This window comes from Girardinichthys multiradiatus, chromosome 7, assembly GCF_021462225.1.
Source record: "Girardinichthys multiradiatus isolate DD_20200921_A chromosome 7, DD_fGirMul_XY1, whole genome shotgun sequence".
Classification (NCBI taxonomy): domain Eukaryota; kingdom Metazoa; phylum Chordata; class Actinopteri; order Cyprinodontiformes; family Goodeidae; genus Girardinichthys; species Girardinichthys multiradiatus.
The window spans coordinates 24,066,706-24,085,815 of NC_061800.1; the positions used below are offsets into that span (position 1 = coordinate 24,066,706).

Here is a 19,110-nt window from a genome sequence, read left to right on the forward strand (position 1 = left end):
CATTTATCGGTTTTCAAACACACAAGCGCTTTTAGAGGCTGAGCATTATGTTGACGAATGCCCGGGCTCAGGGGCGGTAAATCCACTAGATGACCTGTTTATTTGGACGAGTAGAGTGTATGTCCTGGGCTCCTGGACCAATCTGTGAATATGCTACACACAGAGCCTGCCATGATAGACTTTGCAGCCAAAATAAGCAACTGTAGCTTCCAAACGGCCGAGAGACGGGAGCAACAGCGGGAGCGTTCGGCTCTCGAGGCGGATTCAATGAAACAAGCAGCAACAGGGAACAGGTTAGGAGTTATTTTATTACTTAGCAGTTTGTACAGGTTCTAGCATGGAAAAATAACATGTAACATAAGACTGTATTTACAAATCCTTTTTTACAAAATGTCTTTACAAGATTTTTTTTGTCAATATTTTTTATCACTTTTAAAAAACTGAGACTACAGCACACAAACAAAACCAAACACATTCACACATCAAAAAGCAAACGTAATACTCACATAAATAAATATAGACACTGACTGACTGCTCCAAGACAAATATTTCTACAGCCAAGAACATGTACAATTCATCTCCACACGTTATAATTTCATTAATAAACATGAAATATTACTTTCAGTATAATTATTTGTTAATCTGTTAATGAAATATTGCTAACATACTGAAAAGAGGTAACACAGAGACATTATTTCATGCCAACAGGATGCTAACAGTTGTCATGCAAAAAAAAAAAAAAAAACATTATGAGCTTTCAATTTGAAGCAAGTAATTCATTTACAGCTCAATCAAAATCAAATGGACTACATGCAACATACTACGTGAGATATTCTGGGTTAGACAATAAGGACTTTAGTTACATCATCCATCAGTACAGACTGCATGTCTAAGCGCCTCTTTAATGGGTAAAAATAAAATAAATAGATTAAGTTCTACGTTTTCTTTCTTCATGGATAAGCAAATATTCTGACATTTCCCAACCATCCAATTCTCATCAGGCTAAGTCCCAGAGAAATTGTGTTGCTTTCAACCACATGTTTATCAAATCCAATCAAAGGTCGCTTTTTTTGTGCACAGTGACAGCTGGATCAAAAACTAATTTTGGTAAATATTTAACCGGGAATTTCATCACTTCCTTTTAAGTCTGAAATGAGCTGAGATGAGGAAGGAGGGGTTGTGCTTTAACCAGCATAGAATATGAAACCTTGTAGTTTAAAATGTCACTGTACACACACAAACCCATCCGGTAACATCTAAGTGAAGAGAGGGGGGGGGGGGAGCTGATGCGTTGTTGGAGCCTGGAGCCTGGAGAAGATAGACTCATTTTTCATGAGCTGAGGGAGTGCAGGGGGGTGGTCCACTTCATGGTCCGGTGCGCTGAGTTTCTGTTAGGTTCCACACATTCCTTTCCTAGCTGACAGGAACAGAGACTCACAGGTACTTCTCCTGGACAAGTTGGGTTTGCCTTGATGTGCAAACTTAGTGTTTGTCTAATGGTGGCTTCTGGTGATGAGAGTGGTGCTGCCGGAGTCTGGGTCCTTTGAAGGCACAAATATTTGCATATGTATTAGTTACTACTTCAAATTAGACCTATTTTTGGCATACAATCTGAATGTGCTGATGTTGCTATTTGGTGTAAATTGCTTTTTCAGCACTGTAAACATTAAATTGTTTCATCCAGAGCTGTATTAATTTCTAAATGGTGTAACTAACTGTGTTTGAAATCTTTTCAAAATCTTTTCAAAAGACACTGGATGTCCCAGTTGTCTTTAGCTCCAGTTTTGAGAAGGAGGATCTGTTAGCATCCTCGCTAACATTTTTGCTAGCAAGGATGCTAGCAAAAAATTTTAGCAGCTACACAGTTATAATGGAGAGAAATAAAATGAAATGTGAAAATAGAATATCTTAGTGTGTCCACACAGCACTGTGCTACATAAAGTTCGAACAGTAGCAGCTTAAAATAGAGGTGCATCCTAACATCGGTTGGTGACAGGAATTGGACGATTTTCCAGCTTGATCGTTCCTGACCAACTGGAAGTTCAAACATCTGATCGTCTTTCGATCAGTGAACCCACCATACCTACGTGCTATAAAGGGCATCAGTGACAACTGGTAGCGTCAAATGAAACAAAACACAAATTTCTTTAAATTCTATGTGATAGCATGGCTGACAGTAACTTACGGTGTTGTGCCACTGGTTGTATATTTGGGGTCTGAAAGGTCTTGACAGTGGCAGGTCCTTCTCCTCCAGTTGTTATGACCTGCACCTCCAGTCTGTAGTAGGTAGACGGCCGCAAGTTGGATACAACAAGCAGATTATGGTCCTGCAAAAGCAAGGAGAAGAAGCTATCAACTGAGATACAACAACCACTCCCTATGAATATGACCGTGCTTTAACTTAAGCTGTAAAACAGAGATTTATAGTTGTCTTTGCAGAAGCCAGAGACAAAACAAAGCCTTTGTTTTCATAAGGCTGCTGCCAGCGTGACAAAGTGTGCAGTAGGTGGTTTTATTTATAGCCATGCTCAGGAGGCTGGGAGGTGCAGATAGGCAGAATATGTTGTTGATGAAGCAGATTATACCAAAGAGTGGCTGTTTAAGAAGCCTAAAGAGAATAAAAGAAAACTACATGAAGGTAGATGAAGAGGTATGAGAGGAAAACCTCCAGCAGGATGCAATGCTGCCTCAGATCGATCTACGTGCCTGTCTGCATCACAGGATTCATGCAAAGAGTCTAGAGAACGTTATCTGAAAACCACTGTCACCTCTGCCAGATGCTCTAAACTTTAAGATGGAGGATAGAACGTCTGTTCCGAACACAGACCATAATTTTCTGAATATGTATGACAAAGTAACATCTGCTACGGCATATAAGAACCTACAAAAATAAATATTAATAACACAGTGAAGAAAAAAAATGTGTTTTGTTCCACTAGGATTAAACATACTGGAGGCAGGATCTGAGACTGGGATATGATGCTATTGGGCAGACTGTTTTGCCGGCTCTCAGTGTTGATCTCCGCCCAGGTGACCTGGAAGCCTGTGATCCGCTGGTGAGGAGCCACCCTGGACACACGCCACAGGAAGCTGCCGGTAATGTTTCCGTCATTCATTGAGAAGGAGGCCGTCAGATTTTCTGGCTTAGCCAGAACCTTTGGAAGCACTGAAGCTGGAAAGAAGAAAGTGACAGCAATAAATGGAAATGTAAAAACTCACATTTATTCCAGGCTAGAAACCACCACATCATTGCCAAGAAAATGTTTAATATGTTGACTTGTTCTTTCAACCCGGTATAGATTTTCTCCATCATCATGCTGATACCACAACACACAAAGGTATCTAATTACTGTGTCTCTGCTAATGTGGATTGATTTTTAAATGCCCTTCACGTGTCAGACAGCTGAATCCTCACCTCCCTCCCCTGGGCAGGGGATGTGTTTGTGGGTCTTGCTCCGGATGGTAGCACAGGATGGGGTGAAGAAGGTGGTGCTTTCGTCCTTGGAGCGCCTCTTGGACTTTAGCAAATGAACGTTAACTTTGTACTTGCAGGAGAACAGCAGACCGGGGAGGTTGATGTAGTTTTCCTGAGCAAAGAAACAGATTTTTCAGCCCTGATGACTCTGACGTGTCACCTGGGTCAGCTCCCATGTGGAGCTTCAGAGATAATTAAATACACAGCACTGAAGGAGATCAAGTTCCTGCTCAGGCCTCTGAAATATGTCTCACATTTTGGTGCTTCTTTAAACACATACGCGAAAGAGGTTAGGCCAACATTTTACAATTTAAAATGTGAAATTTATTTTTGCATAGCTTCTGCAGGTGCATCTCAAAAAATTTGACTATCATCAAAAACTTGATTTATTTAAGTAATTAAATTCAAAAACTAAAGCTCAAATACAATATACAGTAAATTCATTACACAAAAAGTGATTTCAAGTGTTGATTTCAAGTGTACAGTGAATTGCCCCAGTGCTTGTTCTGAGCTCCTTATGCATAAATTACTTTGCAGTGTGGCATCGAGGCCATCAGCATCTGGGTTTGCTTGGGTGTTATGGAAGCTCAGGTTGCTTTAATGGCGGCCATTAACTTGTCTGCATTGTTGGGTCAGGTGTCTCATCTTCCTCTTGAGTATCTACCACAGCCTCTGTATGAGTCTAGGAAAGATGGATATGCTGGCAGTTAAGAAAGAGGTAACATACTAGTCTTGGAAGGGCCCAGATCCTACTGGAAAATAAATTAATCATCTCTATAAAACTCATCAACAGAAGGAAGGATTAGGTGCTCTAACGTTTCCTAGTGGAACTACTTTAGATTTGATAAAACACAATAGACCAACATATTCAGATGACATGGCTCACTAAATCATGACCGACTGTGGAAATGTTTTACTGGACCTCAAGGTACTTGCATTTTGTGCCTTTCTATTCCATTTAGTGAACTTTTTTCTACCACAGTTTCTCCTTCCACTCATTTTTCCATTAGTATGTTTAGATACAGCACTGCAGCCAGTTTCTTTACCATGACCTGTTGTGGTGTCGTTGACAGTGTGTTGACAAGTGTCACATTAGCAGTTTTCCCATTGAATGTGGAGGCCATTACATAACATTTCCTTATTGAAAATTCCTTTTTATTGTGTTTTTGTTCTGAGAAACAGAATTTTGAGTTTTTATTAGCTGGAGCCATAATCAAAATGAACTGTAATAAACCCATGAAATTAAGTGAGATGCACCTGTAAATAAGGCCTAAACATAAGAACATGAGGACATAAATAAGAAGCAGCAACCACAATGCTACTATGGCCTGTAAATCCATGTAAATGAATTCAGAGCACCATCTTTTCATTGTAAACCTCTTTCAAGATTTAATCATCTATTGATCTTGACAAAAAAAAGAAAAGCTTACACTTTTCCAATTTCTCTGAGGGAACAAAGAAATCTTGCTGACTTGTGGATTTAGACCTCGTAGTAATAAAGTCTCCCTTAGGAGAGGGTGTATATTCTCTCTGATATGAAACAGCTTTGATTAAAAGTGAATGAGGCGCTGCGCTCACATAAAAGCACAAGTCTGGACTCCTCCTTGGTGATATATGGAAAATGCATATTCCCAAGCAACCAAAGAGCCGCTTCCCAAAGAATGTGTTGATTGAATGGCTCTGACACCCTCGATTAGCTTGAGACACCCGTTCCCGAGTCCCCACCTTGTCTACACGCACACAACTCGGACAAAAATACACGCAGTAGCACATCTGAGGCCTTTGGAGTACTATAACCCCTACCATTACTGGAAACAATGTTTAAGTATAAGTGTTTGATTGGCTAACAAACCACATGCCTGACCATAATTACTGACTCATAGAACTCAAAACAACAGCTAGTGCAAACGCAACTTAACAGGTCTTTGGGTTCACTTAGGGTCTCTTTTCTTTGATGAGGCGGCCTATTCTCAATGTCGGCTGGGAAAGGCACGTGCTCTGGATCGGCTTTAGCAGCTGATTAGGTCGTAGCTGCACGAGCTGTGCTTTGTGGGGCAACTTCAGTTGGACTAACCTGTGTGACTGATTTCTCTGGGCCTCGGGTCTCGTTGTGGCTGCAGTACTCAGGCATCCACTGGACATGGTAGCGACTCACCGTGGGGTCTGCAATAAATGAAGAACCAGGGGGAAGAGTGGAATGTTAAAAAGAATTCTGATTTATTTATTTCATATGGGCAATACAAACACAATGGTATAATCCAGATGCATTGTTTTTAAGCATCATAGCATAATTTTTATTTTTGGAACTGCAGAGTCCCCTCTGAATGAGGCTCGGGTGGTAGATCAGAGAGCTTTGAGCTGGAGGTGAGAGCAGAAAACACTGATGACACATGAGTATTTATCATGTGTCATCAGTGATCATCCTCAGTATGCAGAACCTTGACTTCAGTCTTAATCATTAAAACCTGCTCCATCATAAGGTCGGGTCCTGCCTTCAGCAAGCTGCATAAATCAAAATATCTCTCATAATCAAATATCTCTATTAAACAAAAATTACTTCTTAAGTAAGAAGCCATTAAAGCCATTAAACTAAATAATGAATCAACTTTTTAACCCCTAAAATGCTGGAAGTTTTATTTTTTATTTTTGCATCAGTTGTATCTCTGGACACTTAAATGTTTTAAAAACTCCTGAAAAGCAGGCGCCACAAGTCATTTTCAGCGCTCCATGTTGAAATGAAGGAATACGAACACAGCCGAATCAGAACTCAAACTAAAATTTCAATTTTAAATGTATGAAAAATGTATGATTTTACTAAAAATGGTGGTACAGGCCTTGGAGAGAGAGTGGTGTCCTAGATCGATTTTTTTGTGAAATTGCACAATATAACTAGCTGAACATAGATGATAATAGTTTTTCTAATTTCAAATTTTATGCCGTATCTGCAGTAATATTACCTTTTTCTCTATTATATACATGATATGATTACAACTTTCTACAAGAATCAGAATCCTTTTCATCAACAAATTGCCATATAGGTAATAATGAACATGTTAGGAGTCATTCAAGAGACCAACCTTTGCAAATGCACAGCAGACTTTAAAGGATGTTAGATACCATATTTGAGTTATTTTTTCATGGCAAACTGAAGACTAAATTAGTTCACATGTTTGACTCGGATACATTAGCTGACTGGATTTATTAGAATATTTGATTCTAAGAAAAATCACAGTAAATGAAGTGGAAATGGCCAGAATACCAGTGTTACTGTCTATACTGAAGCCGGTTTATTTTTGCCATGGACTGAGAGATTTAGTTTTTCCAGAAAGAAGCTCCTGCCACTGCAGTTGCCCAAATGGACAAGCCGGATACATCCCTGAGAACCGTTTTATGGCCAGACAAACCAAAGAATGAGCTGCCTGGGTGCAGTAACAACAAGTATAACATGAAGGTATCAAGGTGAGGCTTTCAACTCTAAGAAAAGCATCATAGTGTGGGCTCTTTCACTTGAAGTGCAGGGACTAATGAAAGAGGAGGAAGACAACCTCCAAATACTTCATCTTCACCTAAATTATATGCATGCAAAAAAACTAATACTCTTTACAACATGACGCCACTGAAATGATCAATAAATTAGGTGAACTACAGGGAAAACAATGAACAGGTGTCCCTCTGTGTGAAAGAAATCTGGAAAATCTATAAATCTCAGACTAAACATTCTCGCATCTTCAGAGCAACAAGTCATCAAGACCTTCACATTAACCTTTCAGCAGTGTTTATTTTTCCATCTCCCTCATCTTGGTCCACAAGGGTTATAATTAATTCAACTGCGTTGCTCAGATTTTCTTTCAATAACTTCCACGATTAATAATTGAGTTGTGCTACGTTCAGCCCTCAGCGGGAGCCTGCGTTGTACTAGGGGAGATAAAAGGGGGTCCTTTGAAGGCTTAGACACGGGTCTGGCACTTGGAGCCCCTGAGCTCTTTGGAAGCAGAAGAGAGGAATTACAGAGAACCAGTAAAATCGGGAAAAAATAAACAAGATAGGCTTAGCCAGGACTGGCGGAGAGGAGAAGTGGCATGTAAAACAAGAAATGGGATGTGGAAATCAGGTAGTAAACAGAAACTCAGCGGTATTTGATAAATCATGACAAGAGGTGAACTTTAGAAGTACCGCCACCGCAGAACTGCTGTGTATTGTCTGAGCACTGAGAAGACAGCAGACACTTTATCAGAGCAGGAGAACAATATTGTTCCCTTTTGTCCGCTGGAAACAATCCAGAGGCCAGGCTGCTTTGGATCACAGACACAATGAGTGAGAGTTTAATCATGGTTCAGTTAACCTGTCCCCTCTGTCCATCACACAAACCAGATGTCCAGAGGCTCTCGGACTCTCTGGGCCATCTGTGTGTTTACATTAGCTGAGAGCAAGGCCATCCTTTGGACTGATAAACAGCAGCGACAGATACTCACCGCAAACTGGGACCACAATACAAGAAACAGGTCCTGGATTAACTCTGCTCTGCAACGCAGCGATTCCCCAGCCACGCTTGATCCTTGTCAGCATCACTCAGCTCACGGAGTCCAGGCCAAGCTCGCTAACAGCTCTGCGCCAGCCCTGCTCCCCTGCTCTCCTCGCTCTGATTCAGCAGTTGGTGTCTCACCAGGCCTCTCCTACAGCCAGGCTTCGCATTCCTGACTCAAGGATGTGGAGTTTGGCTCGGGTGATGACATATATTTGCAACATGACATAGAGCAGTGAATGGGACTTGACAGGTTACCCTTAGACCATGGCTTTCAGGGTTTCCATAATTTTACTCTTGTATTAGCTGAAGATTTTTGGGAGAATGGATGCCACTGGGAGAGGCATGCTTTAACCCCTCGTTGTGCTGGAACTCGCCACCGTGTCTACTCCCTATGACATCAGGTTTTTGTAAAAAAGAAATAAGCCTAATGTGAGAATCTATTAAATACAGCTGAGCTCGGGTTCTGTGTGTTTATTGTTCTTTGCTAAACGGTGGCTCCTTCCTAACTGTCCATGTGAAGGTTTTAACCACTTTACCAAGAGCTCATATTACAAATGCCCTCACAAAGACACGTTGTTTTACTTACATCACCTGACACCGCATTTATAAGCGCAATCCGCCATTGTTTAAGCGAGTGAAGATCAGTCAAAACATCTTAATGCGGTGCACATGAGTCATAGTGATTGATGGGCATGATGGGGTGCTAATTCAGTGGGAGCAAAGCCCAAAAACAGAACGCTTACCTCCCCGTTTCTTCCAGTAGACTCGGACCTGGAGCTGACCATCCTGGTAGAAGGGTGTGCCCACTTCCAGAGGCCCAGAGGGGCGTTTGGTCAGTGTTGAGCCCAGAGGGGAGATCTCCTCCTTCTTGGACTTGAGTGTAGATTTTGCTGGGAACAGAAGAGAAAAGTGTTTGCTGCGGTAGCTAAGATACAGCTGTGACTTTGTTATGGCACACTCTTCAGCATGGTAACAGACTCAATTATGTCTTTGGACGATCACGGCAGTGAACAATACGAGAAAAACCCTTTCTTTATGCATGGGCTCTCTGTAACTGCAAAGGTTGGAAGTTCCCACGTGCAAAACAAGGAGCTCACACTCACTTAGGCTTGATGTCTACATGAATACAAGCTACAGATGAATGTGGACCTGCTGACAGTATACCTTGGCACGTCCAAGGTATACTGTGATTATTATTATGATTGTTTGCCCTTTCAGTCATTTTAGAAAATTCAACTTTAATAAAGAAGTACAACAAATCAAGAAAGAAACAAACCGGGGATTTTACCAGCCAAGTTTCAACAAATGCACTGCCCACTATATCCAGGATTTGAATTTAGTTTTAATTTGTTTCATCACCAGTTTGTGCAGCTAAATTGTACCAATCAGCACTGAGAAGTGTGTTCCAACAGACCATGCAACCCTAACAGGTTTCTTTATGCATGTTTTTTTTTCATTTTGGGATGTTGAGTTGTAATATTATTTTATTTTTTCCATTTTTAAAGCCCCAATGCTGCACCTGATGACAACTTGGAAATAAAATGTCTAATCTTTACCAAAGTAAACTTAAACAAAAGGCCACAGAAAGATGGATTTCAAGGCGATAACTCAAAAAAGGTTTCTCATCTCCAACCTGTACTTAATTACAAAATCACTTAAGATGCACCGAGAAATTAGCTGGTTGGAAGCCAAACATCTGATACTAAGTGCAACCAGGTTGCATTGATAAGTTGGCTGAACAACATCTGAAAAACATGTAATGGTTACATCATTGCTGAAGATTTTCATAAGGGTGTCGATTACTATTAACCCACATATTTTGCTGTCTGTTTCAGTTATTGTACTCACAGATATTGTGATTGTGATTCAGTAAATCACATTGAGCTAACTGACAACAATAGTCTTTGGTTTGTAAGCTGTTAGTTAAGGATCCACACTTGAAGAGAACAATGTAAGGTATCAGTGTGATATTTAAAGATGAAGGGCATGGAAAAACAGAGGTGTAATAGTTATATAAAAGGGAACTTTTATTTCTATGACATGTCAGACATAACTGCTGTTCATTCAGGCTGCAAGCTGCAAGTATGTCATGGAACATCTTAGATTCGAAATTCCTGGCCGCCTTTTGGAAATCTCTTGGAGTTAAAGTAAGGGCCTTACATTTTCATGAATATGCACATAAAGACTGCTCTTTTTGTTATGCTAGCCACACTAACCATGCTAACTGAGCCACCTGCTAATATAAGTGCTAAAGTCATTTAAATACAAATCTACTGCAGAGAGAGAGAGTTTTTGAAGCCTGACAAAAGCAGTGGTCCACAGCACTGTTGCAATGGATTCATGTTTGCAGTGGGCTTCTAAATGGCATCTAAATGAAAAATAGCATAGCAGCCTCGCTGTTTACCTGATTCATTATTCTGAGAGGTACTGAAGTGGAGAGATGCCTTGGAGCTCTTCAGGCGCACCTGTCCCCAGTATGTGACAGCCTGCAGCTCGACAGTATAACTGCTGTTTTGTTGCAGTCCCTCCAGATCCACCCAGTTTTGAGCCTGCAACAAGAAAAACACTTTTAGATTTATTTTGTTTACTAAACGTCAGTTTTAGAGGCCTTTCACAGTCCTGTCACTGTACCAGTCACAGCTCAGATTTGGCCAGGCCACAGCCAGTGTCAGCCTGTGGGAAAGTCCAGCATGTTAGGAACACATCTGGAGCTGAGGAAGGTACCGTGACCAGGGATAAAGTCTCTGGGGGTTCCTGTGTGAGAGCCGTGTTATCAGAACCTCCCAGGGCTTCTTCACTGTTCTGGACTTCCAGCATTCCACCGTCAACATGAACCTGATGAGTTCCACTTATTGACTGCGTGTGTTTTGACATTCTTCAAGCAGCAGGCTGCTTTCAAAGCTCCCGAGGTGCCAAAGTGGAAACCAGTAGTACATGTGTCAACAGTGTCTGGTGTCTCCCACCTCTATCTCCTCTGTGCCACATCTGCTATGCGTTTTAAAAACTAATTCAGGAGAAAAATCTATAGGTATGTGTGTGTGTATGTGTGTATGTATGTGTGTGTGTGTGGACTGTCTAGACAATCTGTCTTCCTGCTCGGGTCTGTCATCAAATACTCTTCAGAGATAGTGAGCCACATGTGCCATTTGATCAAGTGCTGCCACAGACAGTTTCACAGATTAAAAAAATAAAACAGAGCCTTTAGGAAAAAATAGCAACTAGTTTTGCAAATGAATATATTCTTTATTACATGAACACATACGAAAAGTAAAACGTTTGCGTTGACCTTCTTGCTGATATAAATTTCAATAGTTCAAACTGCATTACTCCATTATTAAAGACCGAGTTGTTCCTTCACTTTGCCAGGTTCCTACTGTTTGCTCTCTTCTAGTGAGGTTTGTTCGACTGTGGTGTTGTTCAGCCATGTGCAAAAGGTTTCAGTTTGTGCTACTGCTGTGATCAAACACGTTCTAGGAGAGGTCAAAAGGGGTTTTAGTGTAAGTGAGCACAGCTGAGGGCTGCACGGTGGCGCAGTTGGTAGCACTGTTGCCTTGCAGCAAGAAGGTCCTGGGTTCAATTCCAGTGCCAGTTTGCATGTTCTCCCCGTGCATGCGTGGGTTCTCACTCCGGCTTTCTCCAACAGTCCAAGGACATGCTGTTAGGTTAATCGGTCTCTCTAAATTGCCCTTAGGTGTATGAATGAGTGTGTGCATGGTTGTTTGTGTGTTGCCCTGTGATGGACTGGCGACCTGTCCAGGGTGAACCCTGCCTCCCGCCCATAGACTGCTGGAGATAGGCACCAGGTTCCCCGCGACCCACTATGGAAGAAGCGGTAGAAAATGACTGACTGAGTACAGCTCAACTTAGGATAGTTGCAACTACTTTTTATTTGACTGGACTTGGGATCCCATCTCAATCAAGATCTTTCCCTCCCAATGTTTAGAAATCAGGCAATTTTTGTATGCACGGTTTCCAAAACTGATGAACTTTTTTTTGGCTAGGAGTGTTTTTCGCCCTGTACAATAATGTTCACAATGAAAGAAGACCAACAGGGAATATGTTTTGTCTTTATCAATCGCACACATTAATATAATATGTTGCTTTGTTTAATATGTTGGCACTGGTTAATAACAAAGTAGCAGATTGGCACGCTGCATCGCCAACTGCGTAATCCAGAATGACTCAGATTGGTATCTGAGACAAAATGTTCGCTTGGGACATCCATACTTATCTTTGAGGAGTTCCTTTTTACAGATTTACCCTATGATGAAGATGTTAAAATGTGTAAGAAGAATAAAACTGTATTTCTGTAGATATACCTTCTAAAAGGTCGAATAATAGGTTATTCTGTTACCTAAATTAATCTTAGTAGGTTGTTTAAACCTGCTTGAAGCTTTAAGAGTCTAACTTTAAGGTCCCTTGAACATACATGAAAACTACTTTTGGTAAATCATTATTTTTGTGTTTGTGTCAACTCTTGAGGTAAAAACCTTGAGCTCTGGCATTTCAGAGAAAAGACCAAGTATCCCTTCTTTCTGGCAGGATGAAAATAGTTGGTACGGTTCCAACATGCAAAAACATTTCCCAGGAGTAGCAAAGGTATTGATAGAAATCACTGGTACTTGGTTTTAAACATTATACTTATGCAACAATTACAGACTGACCACACACTGATTTAATCAATTAAATTCTAATAACAATTTGAAGTACATCTCTGAAAACTGTATTTTGTAAGCTGCTCAGATCAATGTTAAAAGTACAAAATAATTTATCAAATAAATCAAATCAAATAAAGCCTTGCACAAAAAGCAAATTACTCGATCAGTCATGGCTAATGGCTTCAGAATGCCAACATTAAGCCCCAAACAATGCAGATTGAGATATTTAGGAAACACAGACATGGTAATCATGATTTATCACTTTAAACATGGTTGTTCATCAGACTTAATATGCTGCCCTTCAAATTTTAACATCGTTTAAGGGTTCTTTCATTAGGATAAAAAAATTAAAACAAAGCAACATATTATATTAATGTGTGCAATTGATAAAGACAAAACATATTCCCTGTTGGTCTTTTTTTCCACTCCATGCTGGAATAGTGGAGAGAGAGGATAAAGAGAGGGACCGTGACAACACTGAGAAACAAGGGGAAAGAATTACCCCATTGGTGGTCTTCCTCCTCTTCTTCTTGGATGGAACCATCGACTTTGAGGGCACAGTCCAGCTCCAGAACACTTTGTAGTGATGAATGGGAATATCAGGCTCCTCAGGCAAGCTCCAGTTGAGATGAACCGTCACCAGGCCTTCGTCAGTCAAAGTCACGTTGGTGACACGCAGATTAGTTGGGCTGGGAGGTGCTGAAGGGTCTGGGGCACACGTAACAATGAGACAGTTAATGGGTTAATGGAAACAGGTTTTATTACCTGAACATTAGATTGGTAATATATAAAGATATTTAAAGGCCACAATATGCGGCCTGTCTTGTAAAGTGCTCTCTAGCTCCTGTTTTAGTTATAATGTGAACCAGCCTTTACATTATGACCATTTTTTATGGTCATAATTTATGGTTGCACCAAAGTAAGCATCTTTGTCATAAAAAAAACTAATTCTGACCTTCCGGTCACGGTTGTTGTACCATATTGCTTATAGAATAAGACCATTATTGTGACTAAGGCAAATAAAGTCCTTTATTTTCAAAAACTCTATACCACTAGACTTTCTTCCAATGTTCAAGGAGTCATAGAAACTATTGGAACCATGTAGTTCAGTGTAGTTCCATGTAGTTAAAACACTTAGACTTATCAAAGCCAAACTGCATAATTCCAAATAAATTAAGATTCCTTACAACACAGGTTTACATTTGTGAAACGTTTTTTGTAGAACACAAAAAGTGAAAATTTTTATTGCTGTTTTGGTATTAGCGCCACCATTAGAGATAAGCATGAAAAACCACAACATATGGGCTAGACGGATGTGGGATGGATCGTTTCACACAAATTCCTAAAAACAAATTCCTAAAAACAGTGTGATTATTGAAATGTTACTTATTTGGGAAAAAGAGTTTTCTTTTGTTTTTCAAAAACCCTCGTCTTGTCTCATTCACATGACCGCACACACTTATGAAATTAGACAAGAGGACATTTGAGACAAATCCTTTGCCAAAGCAGTAATCTTGATTTCAGGTAGAGTATAATAGGCCATGAAGGGTTTCACTGCTGAACGCTGCACTGTAGGCGATGGGGGGAGGGCAACTAGTTTGACTCTGTAAAGGAATGAGCTCCACTGACAATCTGCCCTGCAATGTTATGACAGGTGTCATGTCATGTCTAGGACAGCGTTCAGTGCCATTGAGAGCACAGGTCGGGGGTTAACAAACACATGCTGCTCCCTTTGGCTCCACGTCCAGCATTAATGTGCTCCAACGCATGAACATTGCACGGAACGAGGCTGGCCCCAAACTTATCCATATGTGTGCCGGATGTTAGTCCGGTGGAGGAGCACCAGCAGAGCCCTATGCCAGATGAGAGGGAGCGATCCTTTAATGAGAGAATGATTCATGCCACAACCTGCTTGGCTCCCATCTCCACAGCCCTCTCCCACCTGAAACGCATTTAATCAGGTCCAAAAACACCAACCGGACACATCGGGTCTCTAAACCCGCTTCATGTCAGCTGCGCAAGATAAATAAGCAGTCAGTTCTTACAAATTGCCCTTACAAAGGACGGTTGTGCAAAATTGCATTCAGATGATATGGTTGCATTATACAAATAACAGTTGCAAGACAGAATGGCCGGCACTTCATCAAATCCCTGACAAGTCTCATCAATCTATCAACATTCTGGCACTGATTGGCCTGATTGGAGATTGGTTTCCATCCCTGCAGCGCAGTCCTTCCCCCACCTGGTGTCTGCCTCTCCGTCTGACGTCCATCCATGATGAACCGAGGAGCAAATGTATGACAAAGGACTGACAGCACAGGTCAACATGCAGCCAAATACACTAATGGCTTTTATATGTGGTAACTGATCTAGTATTTGGCAGAACGTGGTGAGTCATAGTGAACACGTTTTGCTATGAATGTTATTGCCATGATATATATGAGTGAACTCAGTGGTACTCCAGGCATAACTGGGGGCATATTGGTTTGCTTCTACATGGAAAGGAAAACCATAAATCACATAAACTAGTATGTTCACAAATCTAGAATGTGATAACAAAATGATTTAACACTAACTTTAACAAATGCCATCTGCTAGACTATATAGAAAGTTGTCAGAAAGTAACATAAGATGATATCAGAATTTACTCAGTTACAGATTTTAGGAAGCAAAATTACATTCATTTTAGACTAGAGATGCCCTAAGAAATCGGATGGTGACCAGAATTAGACATTCTTCAGCTTGACTTAACTGGTAACCGGCTAGAAGCACTTTTTTCAATCTGTGTAAATGCTGTACCAAAGTGCTGCCAGGTTACACTTACAACAACACACTTTGGTGTGGAAGTTGTTACTGAGGGAGTAAAATGTAAAGCTGGCTGTTTTTAATATTGGTAAGGTGTTTAATACTGAAGACAGAGAAGGCAGATATAAAAAGCTATTTGAAAGGAGATTATTTTCCACTGATCCACAATGGCTGTTCATTCAGGCTCCTACAACTCAAATCTTGTCATTCTTGTCATTTGACTACTGTCTTTTTTTTTGTAATAAAAAGGAACCATCTGCCTGAGGATGTCAGCTACATACCCTTTGAACCTTTTCCACTTGTTACAACCACAAATTTCAATCTATTTTGGGTGGATTGTATGCAACATAAAAATAAATATAAAAATCTGAAAATTGTGGCCTGTATTTCTACTGAGTCTCCTTTACTCTGATACCCCTAGATAAAATCCAGTGCAACCAATCCCAAAGTCATCTAATTAGTAAATGTAACAAACCTGTTTCTAATCTCAGCATATACTCAGCAATGCTGCTAAGGCCTCAGATATTTGTTGCAGCACATTGGTGAACAATAACTCTGGGGGAGCTGCAGAAATCCACAGCTCAGGTGTTAAAATGGTCAAATGAAATTAAAGTTTAACATTCTGGCCCAAATACAACATGCTATGTTCAGCAGAAAGTGACTTATGCACCCTTAGCACAGCATCCCTATGGTGAAACACAGTGGTGGCAGCATCAAGCTGTGGGGATGCTTTTCTCCAGCACTGACAGGGAAGCTGGTCAGAGTTAAAGTTCAGATGAAAGGAACTAAATCCAGGGCATTGAGCAATAAAAGCTGATACTTCACTAAGCCATTTTAGCCATTTTGTAAAGAATGTGCAAACATCTAATTCTGGTAATGTGTAAAACTGTTAAAACATACCTCAAATTTATGGAAGCAAATCGTTACCATATTTCAAATGAAAAAGCATTTTCAGAAATGCTTTTTCATTTTAAGAATGTGGCTGCATTGTTTGACTCATAAATGAAATTAGTTATCAATAATCCTATTTGCATTTTAATTTTCTTCTTCAAGACTGCTCATTCTTTCACTTAATTAAAATGAAAAAGAAAAAGACATTTGAGATTTATTTTTCAAAATGTACCCCAGCAAATAGATACCAGAATTCAATTTGAAATGTAAAATTTGAAAATGAAAAAGCATTTCCAGAAATGCTTTTTCATTTTAAGAATGTGGCTGCATTATTTGACCCATAAATAAAATTAGTAATCGATCATCCTATTTGCATTTTCTTCTTCACGACTGCACATTTTATGCCATAATCAAAAAGAAAACAAAGCAGACATTGCTTTTTCGTTTTCGTGGTCTGCCCGCAAAGTACTGCCCAGAACTAGAAAACGAAAAAGCATTCCGAGCGGCGGGCGCAGAAGAGTGACGTCAGCAGCCACTTTTCCTCAGCTCCCTGCTGACTGAGCTACCCATCTTGTTCAGTAGGGGGCACTGTGCACGTCTGTACTGCATTACATTGCAAACGTGCCGAGAAATTGATTGAATTGCAGCAGAGCCGAGCTCAATTTGTGGCAGTGGCAGGCAGAACTGGTAGTTCCGGTGGCAGCCTTGTGGCCTGGGACATCCAGCGTGTTTTTAAGCATTTATTTATAATTTTCTGTGAGTGACAATTCAGAATAGCCACTCATGCTCTATAATAAACCGGCTGTTTGTGCAATAAATCTTCGTCATCCTTTCAACACGTCACACATACACATAGTGCTATTTATTTTCCATGTCAAGTAAATACAATCACCTTATGTTATGGTTCTAAAGCTGTTTATTAAATAATAATCAATAATGAAATCATTATGTAAAGGTAACAGGCTATAACAATAATGCCGATCATCAGCTTCCACAAAAACAGCGGCAACCGCATTGGCAAGCTTTTACGGCCGGTCTGGCACCTTCTGGCATCCTCGCGGAATCCCCTGCCACCCTGCGGCAGGCTGTGGCAGCTTCGGTGGCAGGCTGTGGCGGAACTACCAGTTCTGCCTGCCACTGCCACAAATTGAGCTCGGCCCTGCTGCAATTCAATCAATTTCTCGGCACGTTTGCAATGTAATGCAGTACAGACGTGCACAGCGCCCCTTACTGAACAAGATGGGTAGCTCAGTCAGCAGGGAGCTGAGGAAGAGCGGCTGCTGACGTCACTCTGCTGCGCCCGCAGCTCGGAATGCTTTTTTGTTTTCGAGTTCTGGGCAGTACTTTGCGGGCAGACCACGAAAACGAAAACGCAATGTCTGCTTTGTTTTCTTTTTGATTATGGCATAAAATGTGCAGTCGTGAAGAAGAAAATTAAAATGCAAATAGGATGATTGATTACTAATTTTATTTATGGGTCAAATAATGCAGCCACATTCTTAAAATGAAAAAGCATTTCTGGAAATGCTTTTTCATTTTCAAATTTTACATTTCAAATTGAATTTTGGTATCTATTTGCTGGGGTACATTTTGAAAAATAAATCTCAAATGTATTTTTCTTTTTCTTTTTAATTAAGTGAAAGAATGAGCAGTCTTGAAGAAGAAAATTAAAATGCAAATAGGATTATTGATAACTAATTTCATTTATGAGTCAAACAATGCAGCCACATTCTTAAAATGAAAAAGCATTTCTGAAAATGCTTTTTCATTTGAAATATGGTAACGATTTGCTTCCATACAAACGACCTGCAGTATAACATGGTTCTGAAAACTATTGACTCATAGGGTCTGAATAAAAGTGCATGCCGCACTTCTCAGGTTTTTATTAGTAACAATTTTAAATACCCTGCATCCGTTTTTCCTTCTGCTTCACAACTATGTGCCACTTTGTGTTTGTCCATTACTAGAAATCCCAGTAAAATACACTGAAATTGTTAGTGGTGATTTGAACTGCACAGTATCTGGCGAATATATCATCATCGCAATATCACTCTATGCAATTTTCATATTGCAAAGGACTGTTTGGAGTGCAATAATTCTTGGTTAATTTATTGCAAGTGTTGTTAATGTGCATTTTACATGCTAATGTAACATTTATCCAGTTGGACAGAGTCTCACTGCAGCAAATGCTCACACCAGACACTAATGACTTCGCCCAAAATGCTAAATGGTCACAGAGTGATTTAAGCACAAATGAGGAAAAGTGGAAAGAACAAAATGGGCATTTATACTGATATCGCCATTGCAAGATTATCTATTATAATCCAGCGCTACTTGATGTGACAAAATGTGAAAAGTTTCAAGAGGTGTAAATACTTTGCGAAGCGCTTTAAATGAGCTACAGGCCCAAAAGGGCTTAGAAGACAACACAACCTACTTTGTTATTAATCCTCTAAAGACAGAATTAAAGTAGAATTTTTTCAAAATAGTTAGGTTAACGTTTGCCTTAGATTTCAAAACTCCTTCCAAAAGCTTACACCTGTTCCAAGCCCCTAAACATAAAAAATGAAGGGCGGTGGGTGTCAAACATGAACTGGCCACACACATAAAGATGCATACATACCTCTGGAAGAGCGGAAGTGTTTGCTGGGCGCCGTGAAGCCGCGGGTCCCGTGCACGTTGACGGCTGCAACTCTGAACTGGTACCATCTGCTGGCTCTGATGTCGGCCAGTTGGATGCGCTCCTCTGCGGTCTG

General features: G+C 40.4%; 1 protein-coding gene across 1 annotated transcript in view; it reads right to left on the minus strand.

The window, feature by feature from the left end:
• Positions 1 to 290: 290 nt before the first annotated feature.
• LOC124871809 (anosmin-1) overlaps positions 291 to 19,110 on the minus strand; it is a 69,848-nt gene continuing 51,028 nt past the window's right edge. The window contains exons 6-14 of the mRNA XM_047371378.1: positions 18,978 to 19,107; positions 13,161 to 13,366; positions 10,405 to 10,549; positions 8,744 to 8,890; positions 5,550 to 5,638; positions 3,416 to 3,587; positions 2,952 to 3,172; positions 2,186 to 2,327; positions 291 to 1,541 (exon numbers count right to left, since the gene is read on the minus strand). Of these exons, the coding sequence (XP_047227334.1) occupies positions 1,483 to 1,541; positions 2,186 to 2,327; positions 2,952 to 3,172; positions 3,416 to 3,587; positions 5,550 to 5,638; positions 8,744 to 8,890; positions 10,405 to 10,549; positions 13,161 to 13,366; positions 18,978 to 19,107 (1,311 nt within the window). The 3' untranslated portion in view covers positions 291 to 1,482. The remainder of the gene's footprint in view (positions 1,542 to 2,185; positions 2,328 to 2,951; positions 3,173 to 3,415; positions 3,588 to 5,549; positions 5,639 to 8,743; positions 8,891 to 10,404; positions 10,550 to 13,160; positions 13,367 to 18,977; positions 19,108 to 19,110) is intronic.